This window comes from Erithacus rubecula (assembly GCF_903797595.1).
Source record: "Erithacus rubecula genome assembly, chromosome: 17".
NCBI lineage: Eukaryota > Metazoa > Chordata > Aves > Passeriformes > Muscicapidae > Erithacus > Erithacus rubecula.
Genome location: NC_136669.1, coordinates 3,065,579 through 3,075,221, shown reverse-complemented (window position 1 = coordinate 3,075,221; position 9,643 = coordinate 3,065,579). Strand labels below are relative to the sequence as shown.

General features: G+C 42.7%; 1 protein-coding gene across 1 annotated transcript in view; it reads right to left on the bottom strand.

The window, feature by feature from the left end:
• Positions 1-3,967: 3,967 nt before the first annotated feature.
• Positions 3,968-9,643, bottom strand: part of FAM20C (FAM20C golgi associated secretory pathway kinase) — a 52,127-nt gene continuing 46,451 nt past the window's right edge. Inside the window, exons 7-11 of the mRNA XM_079320684.1 lie at positions 7,953-8,133; positions 7,371-7,480; positions 6,481-6,562; positions 6,329-6,388; positions 3,968-5,142 (exon numbers count right to left, since the gene is read on the bottom strand). Coding sequence (XP_079176810.1) covers positions 4,890-5,142; positions 6,329-6,388; positions 6,481-6,562; positions 7,371-7,480; positions 7,953-8,133 — 686 coding nt within the window. The 3' untranslated portion in view covers positions 3,968-4,889. The remainder of the gene's footprint in view (positions 5,143-6,328; positions 6,389-6,480; positions 6,563-7,370; positions 7,481-7,952; positions 8,134-9,643) is intronic.

Here is a 9,643-nt window from a genome sequence, read left to right as displayed (position 1 = left end):
TCTGAAGGCACAACCAGTGTAAGGAAACCTGCTGCAAAACTAAAAGACTAAAGTTCACTCCCAGCATTTAAAAAGAGCCTTAATTACAATGCAAAGAGTTGGCTATAGATGCCTCTAGTTATAAATAATGAATGTTGGTGTTTATTCAGGCAAAAAATACAGCCATTAAAAATGGAAATCCAGTGCAAATCAGTGAAGCAAACAACTAGAAATAGGGAGAAAAGATAAACAATAATAATACATTATTAAAGCTTATAACTAAGAAAGCCATGGGAACATCAGAGAGACCATTCATCTGTAAATGGGGCAGTGAAAGAAGATAATGCACCTAAATTTTTCATCTGTAGAATTCTCACAGACTTCACTAATTAGGAAGGAGTTGCTTAAAAATCAGCAGAAATTGTTCTGATTTGATCTAGAAAACAATGCAAACTTCACTTTCAAGGCATTATTTGAGTTGTGACAGGGGATGGGGCTGATTGTGTAATTAAGGTGATTTATAAGAGAGGAGCTGATCTTCCAGCACCTCAGTCCTCATAAAGAAAATTGGATAGAAATGTGAACATTCCCCCCATCCTGCTCAGAACCCCCTTAGTTGGTCATTGTAATTATATCAGAGTCACAAAAATGGAAAACTTTGGGAAGTGTTTAATGTGTAAAAAGGTGGAGCAGCTCTTTTCTAGACTCAAATCTTTGCTCTGCCCTTGCATTGGAGGAAGAGGAATTGGTGCTGCCAAATCAATAGTCTCCTTTTTGCTGATGCTTCATTCCTAACCATGGCCAGAACTTCTCTGACCTCAATTCTCAAGTCTTTTGACCCACCAAATTGAATTGCTTTTAATTTTTTTTCCTAGCCAGCCCCCAAAAGCATTGAAGTGGTACTTTTCTTTACTTCTACATGCAAATGTAGAAGGGAGCAGATAATTGAGTTTGATCTGGTCAGACAGAGTTATGGCTGAAGGCTACCTATGAAGACTTTTAGCATAAAAATATTATTCTCAAGAAATCCACCAGCTCCCAACCGGTAGTAACTTGAAATTCCATGTGAAAACTCATCCCACAACTCAAAATTTCCTCCAACACTCTATTTAGTTTCAAACTAATTTTCCTTGTGCACAATTATTTCTATGTACTGAGCCCCAAATAAACAACCACGGGCAAGAAGCTCTGTAGAAACAACTGACAGGTGGAATAATTTCTGGGAAATGAACTTAGTGGTGCTAGAAGAAAAGTTCGATCCCTCAAATTATCAAATTGCCAAAAATGCAGATTATCAGTGCTCTGGTGTGTGCACGTTCAGGCTGGGGTCACTGTGGGGCCAGGGGCAGGATGGGGACAGTGGCACTGCTGCAGGGGGTGGCAGTGTCCCTTGGACCTGCACCACCACAGCCCCACTGGATGGAGCCAGAGCAGCCTCTGGATGCTCCTCCCTGTCACACCCACTTCAGACAAGTTCATTTTCAGTTCAGTGCCCAAGGGCAGCAGCCAGGCTGAAATCCCAGTTTCCCTCCTCCTACACATCTTGCTGCTGCTCACACTGCAACTGCTTCAGGCTCCCAGCTTGTGCACACACCACGGGCTCTGCTGATCACAACAGTGATACCTGCTTCAAACAATGGCAGCTTTTTGCCTGCAATCTCCCTTTCATGCTTAAATAGCAGAAAAACCACAAAAACAAATGAGGCTCTCTTTGGAATTGCTCAGGAGAATAGGGTAAGCAGCTCTGCACTGTCAGACACTGCTGTAATTAGGTGGTTTTTAGAAATATATTATCTATTTTTATTTGTTATTTATTGTGCATACTGTATTTATTGTTCTGAACGCATTATGCCCCTGACAGGCTACTGCAGATTTTTTTAGTTTGTTAATTGTCTGGGCCCTGCTGCTACACCCACTTTTGAGATTCAGAGACAAACCAATTGAATCCTGACATTCATTTATCTTCCTAGAGTGAATATTTTTATCTGGTAAATAAGTAGGGCTCCTAAAGAGATGTTACACCACTAATCCTCCTCAGTTCCTGGATTACTGACCAAACACACAAGGACAGAAAAGGCAACATCCTTTTCCTAAAGGCAAGGTTTCCAGAAGGAGTTGATGCCTGCTGTGTCTTGGGGCAATGCAAATACACCCCAAAAATGGAGGTTTGCCCCTCCCTGAGCTGTACAGAGCCATGCTCAGGGCTGTGTTACCCCAAAAACTGAAAGGCAGAGGCACAAATTCACTCCCTGGCTCCAGTTTCCTGTCTCTCGTTCCCACTCACCCCTGCCCACATAAAAAAAAAGGAATAGCAGAACAAGGCAGTAATTCTCTTCCCTTCCCAAAACACCTAGAAAATGAGCATGACTCAAAGCTCCAGCTGCCTGGCAGTGGGAATGCAAACACACCAGAGCTTCCTGGTAGATACTGAGAAGTGACTCCAGAGCCTGTTCAGCTAATCATCCCTTCCACCCCTGCAATATCCTCCACCCCAGCTGTGTCCTCAGCTACCCTGGCCACAGCTGGGGTCTGGATCAGCCCTTGCCATCCATCTGAACACCCTGCACTGAGTTTGGATTTGCATTCCCCCTAGTTTCTCACCAGAGGCACCAAAGGCAGGAAACCTCTCCAGCATCTGGGGCAGTTCTCCATCCTTCCAAGGTAAGTGATTGTCCCATGCCAAAGAAAAGCTTCCCCTTCAGCTTTTCTGTGTGCCTAACTTAGACTGGAAATGAGAATTTTTTAAGTGTAGAAAGCTGCAGCACAGAACTTACAAGGGGAAGCATCAAAGAAGGAAACTGGAGGCCCCCAGAACTCTTTACATGTGGCTGGGATTAACAACCTTTAGTTCTTCACAGCCTATACAAACACTACTTATTCCACAATAAACAGCTCTTAATCTATGAAAACACTACTAACTATGCTTATAGAAATTCAGAACCAGATCCACAACAGAAAGCTCAAATCCCTGAAAGCACCAGACCTTCAGCTTGATCACCCTGCCAGCAACTCCTGACCCATTCCACCTTTTTATAATCCCTTTTTTTTAAATTTTTATTTGGCTAATGGGGAGAAAGCACTGCAGTTCCTGTGCTGTGTTGCAGAGGAATCCTTGTCATCATAGGTGGGTCTTCAAAGGTGAAAAAAACCCCCATGGAATAAACCAGAAATTTTCCAAGTTCGTGCACAACTACAATTTGAGATATTCTGTTGTCTTTGTATGCCATGCATGTGAGAGCCATGGGAATGGGCAATAAAATACAAAAGATGTGTTTTTTTAGTGATAATGTATCAAGCCCATATAGCAGCTTTTTCTTTCATTCATAATTTTAATATGCTGAAATGCCTACATTTCAGTCTACCTGGCTTTTAAAGTAGATGGTTATGAATCCCTGGGAAAAAAAGACATCAAATGAAATGAATGCCAGCTTTGAATTACAGTTGAGATGAACATTGTCATAATAAATTCTCTCCTCACCCAGAGGAGTGATGAGGGACTCCTGCTGTACCACACCATGTTTTCACAAGTCAAACACAGCCACTTGTTCAATTTATAGCTTTGCTTTTGGGCTGAAATTCTCCACAAACCTTAAATGAATGCAGCTGAGCATGATTCAGGGCTATTTGGATAAGAATACCACGTTCCCAGCTAATTTAGGCTGAGATTCTCCAGGTTTTTGCAGCCCAAGTCAGAGGCACTGGTGTTTCTAAACCCTCTGGGGTGTCAATAATCTTTGAGAGGTGTTGCTCTACACTTGTTTCTACAGCTGTAATTGCAAGAGGAAGAGATGCTGAAATAACAGAACAATTCTTTCATAGGAAAGATTAATTTTTTTCAACACCCTGGCCCTCAGTGGCATTGCTGGGTGTATCAATCACCAACTCCCTGCTCCAGCTCCATTTGCTGCTGATATAAAATGGAATGACAATTCAAACAACCACTCCTGGGACACCTGGCTGGTGAATGAATGCACTTAGACAAGGTGGCTACACCTTTTGCATATCTTTATTGCACTTTTACCACGTTGCAAACAATTCCACAAAAATGCTGCAAAAGTAAGCCTAGAGCTGCTGAAAGCAGCTTTTTTTACCCATATATGTATATATTTACACAAAACTATCAAAAGCAAAATTGAAAAGTAGCAGCTCAGCTATGATAGTCTAGAAAGATAAGAGCTGCCACCTCTTTATGGACAAATAGTACAACTTGTCATTTTACATCACTTTGTAAAACCAACATTCAAGTATTCCTGTCAAAGCACAATTAGTGAAATTCCCTTCTGGTAACCCCTGTATTTATTATCATTATTATTATTATTATAATTTTTTTTTTTTTTTTGCCTTTAAAAGTTCATAATGCCTTAACCCTTTAAATGCTGAATAGCTGGGGGGAAAATAAGCATTCAATTTAAATAAGATACAGTGGATTAGAGCACTTAAAGGGTTAACACAAAATACTAAGTGGGCTGTCACCACAAATAAAGTGTGAGTCACAAAACTATGCTGTCCCTCTTAGTTAAATTTGGAAGGTAGGTCTGGGGTTTCATAGATATACCATATATAAATACAAAATATTAAGTAAAGGCCTCCTTTCTATACAAAAAGGACAAGGAGGTGTTTTGCTATCAGACTGTTGTCTGTCAGTGATTGAGCATTTTCTGAATCTTTTCATAATCTCTCTCCAGGAACTAATGAAAAGCATCACATTAGACTTATTCATAATGAACTAATCCTTTGCAGAGTCTACACTTTTACCTACTTTGGGAACAATTATATCTCATTTCTGAATTCACTGAATTCACCAAGTAGCATACACAGTCTTTTGCAAGACTTTTTTTGTTTGTTTTGTTGCCGTTCTGCTTCTTTTCCTCCTTTGAATCTTCCCAGTGAAAACACATCTTGCCTTTTCACTACCTCTCGGTGGTGACAGTGTCAGCACCCGTGTTAAAGTCATTTTCAACCACATTGTCATAGCCATCCTTCTCTATGCAGTCACTGACAGCCTTGAGCACAATCCTCAGCCGCCTGTCCATGGCCTCCAAGTGAGGCTGGTAGAGGATTGGGGCTATTTTATCTTTCAGCAGAGATTCTTTCATCAGGAGGCTGAGTTTGTATTCCTCCTTGGCTAGCAGCTGTAATCGCAGATAGGTTGATTTCCTGATTCTAAGAGAAAGCAAAAATGCAAATCAGTTATTTCCATGCTGGGAGGAATGTTGGATTTGTCTTTACAAACAAGGTGTGGATCTGCTGGTAGATAATGTGAGATAAAAGGAACAATGGGGTGGATTCCACTGATTGATGAATGGGAAAAGAGGTTTGCCTTTACAAACAAACTGGAGGTTTGCTGGTAAATGGAATTGGATATTGGAAGATGAAACAAGCAATGGGGAAAAAACACAAATTCTGTAAGAATTAAACGTTAAAATAGAGGGTTATACATTAGAAAGGAAATTTCAGGTATCAGGTGTTTGGGAAGTCTGTGCCTCTCAAGTACCTCAGCCAGTGGGGAAAGAGAGAGGGAAATTAGGATAAAAGGAGGCTGCATCCTCCAAAAATTGGAGAGATCCCAGGGGAATGCCCCATGGCCTCTCCCTTTATTAGAATAAAGCAAAAAGGACTCCTCTATCTCCTCTTTGGCCATAAACCTCTGGTGTTTGTGGATTAATTTTCCTGACAATGCTGATCTGAACAGTGCTAAAAGGCTTGCAGCCAGCATTAGAGCAGCAGTGAAAGAGCCTCATTCTGTGGTCTGAAATGATGAGAAGCAGGCACTGCCCAGTCCTAATGAGCAGCTGGCACTGTCACCTGGCCACTGATCCTTTGGGGGGGGGTCCCAGAGGTGCAGAGGTTTTGCAGCAGATATTTGGGGCAGTGCAGGGACCCCTCCCACCCCAAGTGGAGCTGGTGCAGAATTCAGGGGGCAGTGTCACAGTGACAAGGACAGTGACACACAGGGCACTGAGCAGGGATGTGTGACAGCAGCTCAGGCTCACCCTGCAGAGCTCCAAATGCCACTGTCCCCTCTGAAAACCCTGCCCAAGGGCACCAAGGAAAGCTGCTAAGCATGGGAACAAGCTGGGATTTTGTCACTTCCATGGGATGTGTGTTTTGTCTCAGACCTTCTCTCCCAACAGCTCATGGCCTGCAAGATCCTGATCCCAGCAGAGCATTTAATGTGACAGTGCCAATTTAATATGCATTTAATATGGCAATTTGGCAGTGCCAATGCTCAGGGCTAGCTGGGCAGGATCACACCATCTCCTGCTCTCCACAGTGTGCAATGAAAGATTCACTTTAACATTTTCAGTTCTGGTACAAACCAGGAAAAACCTCCAGAGGAAAAACATACCTGCAGCACTGGTTTAAAGGCACCAATATGGAAAGTTCATCATGGGAATATTTTCCAAACCTATTTAAAGATAAGAGCAAGAATGTAACAAAGGCTGTTTAAAAACCTGATTTTTTTCTTTTAATCCTAGAAAGATTATTAAAGGTATTTACCCTCTTCCATTATCTAAGTGGATAATAAAAGTTTCATTTCCAAACTTCTCAAAGGTTTCGTAGTGGTGTCGATCCATGTTACCTATGGAACAAAGAGAAGAAAAAAGACCATTCTCACTCTGGCTTGAGCCTGCAGGTCAGGGCAATGCAAAGCCCAGTGCTCCCCAAAAACAGTGGTTGGGTAGAGCAGGGAAAGCAGTGAACCTGTGGAGATTATTGCTCCTACTGTGGATACCCCAAAGTGTGTGATACTGGAAGGGTTGATAAGTTTCTGGCAGCTTTTCAAGGAAAAGGTGCACCAAGGAAATCCCTCTCCAGCAATTTAGAGGTGTATTCACTGCAGCAGGAAAGGTTTGATATGAGAATGAGAATTAGGCTTGGAATGTGTCACTATTACCTGGCTGTAAATAATGATTTCATTGAGATCAGGTTACATAAACAGAAAAATTCCTGATACAATCCACAGCTGCCTTTGTGCTAAAGCAATGCCTCTTCCTCCCCACCCTGACATTTTATAGAGAAGCAGCAGAAAACACTCCTGCAGGATGAAAACAAAGCACTGGTAATGTGCATCCAGGAGCACATTCCAGGGGTAAAGCACTCACTAAAACAAACTGTGAAGCCCTTCACTGTTGTGAAGGAGACTGGCCTGACCTGCATTCATCACCACTCTGCATTTCTGAACATCTTTGTTCCTTTAATCTGCACTGATGTGAATACATAACCATGTAAATCTGCATTTTCTCATAATCATCTAGAACAGCACATACAGTAAATGCAGCTTCAGCCACGCTTTAGCAAACTGCTGAGCTATGCAGGGCAGTGCAGAAAGAAATGGTTCTTATTCTAATTAAATGTTGCATTTAATTTTTGAAAGAGATGAAACATACCCATTAGGAAATCAAAAACTGTCATATCCATTATATCCAGAATTCTGGTCCCACTGTCATATGGGGGTGTTTGTTTAACCTCTTCACAATAATCTGGATCAACTTCCCATCTGGAAAAGGCAATATTTTGATATTTTATTTGACATACAAAGCTTACTGAAAATGACAAAAAAAAATGTTATTTTGGAACAATCTACTTGTATCATGTTCCATTGAGGGCAGGGTCAGGTAGAGGCAGCAAATTCCAGCAATGCAGGCAAGCAAGGAAGATTGTGACTGATGAAAAAGGAAGAAAATCACAAGACTGAAAACCATGTGGGCAGTGGGATTGAGGAGACCAGCTGCACATCAGTCAATGGTGCAAACACCTGAGAGCTGTTGAGGGCTGCTGAGAGCAGTGAATCTTTCTTTCTCTAATAGAACTTGCTCCTGTTGCATCTGTCCCATGAGGAACTGTGCCACTGAAGGTCCTTTTGTGCCCAGCACCATAAACTGGAGCTGCTGGCACATCCCTGTCCCTCCCCAGGGCTTGGATTATTCATGCCCCTGTCACCCTGTGCAGCTCTGCTCACCACTACTCACTCTGCTTTCTTTCTCTTGTGGTAGGAACGCCTCCAGGGGTTTCTCCAGGTTTTCCTCTTGGCTAGTGACAAGTCAGGCAGGAAAGCAGCCAGGGACCCTTCAATCTGATCTGGTTTCCCACACAGGGCATGCTCTGTTGAGCAGTAGTAGGAGCATTCCCCATAGAAGCAGATGTTGTTGGCTGGCAAAGAAAGGAAAAGAGTTTTAAAGCCTACTCTTAAATTAGTATTGAGAATTCATAAAAGCACTGATGTGTGTAGGAGCAGAAATAAATCCAAACCCCTGTTACCACACATAGTTTTCCTCTACTGAAACCACTAGAAGGACTAGAAAAAAATTTCAGTGCCTGGGATCACGCCCTGTGCTAAGTTCTGTGACTATTTCCAGTCTATTTATATTCCCCAAACCTATTTTTTTTTTAAAAATCCTGTCCTTTCTCTTTTTGTTTTCCCAGACTGACACATTCCTTGGGAGCTATTTGCTATCTCAGGCTGGAACCCCAAATCTCACAGCTCAACAAGTGGCATGTGCCCAAAATTAAGTCACTTCTCAAAATCTTGGCTTGTTTCTTTAAGAACAGAGAACATTTCATTCATTTCCTTGCTGGTATCAGAAGAGCTGGCAGGTTTTGCAAGGAGAATTCTTTACCATCAAGAGGGGGTGTGTGTGGTAGGTGGAAACAGCAGGGACTGCCAGCACTCATCTCAAACACAAATCCACACCTCACGTTACTCCAACAACCACAGAAAAAGAAACTGCAGCAGGTTTTGGACTTAAAACCTCCTCAGAACTGCCACCACATATTTCTGTAGCAACAGGAACACCCACTTCTTTACAAGAACACCCAGCTCGTCCCCAAAGCCACCAAGGCTGGACTGTGAGCAGGAGCTGCTCTTGCCAGAGTGCTACAACTCTTGTGACATTGCTTCCTGCACACAAAATGTCATTACAGGAGGGATGTGCCCTTTCCTCATGGTAATGCATGAAGCTGAGAAGTCACATTGCTTCCTAATTCCCCACAAGGGCTCTAAATTCAAATATTGTTTTTCTGAGCTCCCCTCCCTCTGGGCAGGCTCAGTGGAAATGAGGCAGGGAGGGCTGGGAGCAGTGGGAGGTGATTTTCTGCCTGCCCCAGGAAGGTCAGTGGTGCAGCACACAGCCCTGCACATCCCTGGGACATCCCCCAGCCCAAACCTGCACCCAGCAGGGCCCAGGGGAGATGGTGAGTCAGGGGACAGGAGGGAGGGAGGAACAGAGCAAGGAGCAGCAGTTGAGGAAGGAGAAGTAGGGGAGCATGGAACAGCAAAAAGATCCTGTGATTTTGATTAATTAGCTGCATTATCTGGGGCTGGCTGTTAAACCATTATATATGGAATATATGGAATATATGGTATTATATATGGTATATATGGAATTATACCAAATAACCTCTACAAGGCTGATGTGCTGCTACCTGACAATCTGTCCCAACTTCCCACTGGTGTCCCAGCTTTTCCTCTTGATTTGTCCATGAAGTTGTGATTACTCTAAGGCAGCCTTTTTACATCACTCTGCTGTGACTGACTCACCCATCCATCCATGTCCAGGAACAACTAGCCCAAACTGGATATTTATATTCACAGGGTTGGATCATAGCAGTTAAATATATCCTGGCTAAGTCCAGAAATATTTACTCTGTGGCCAAAAAGCTT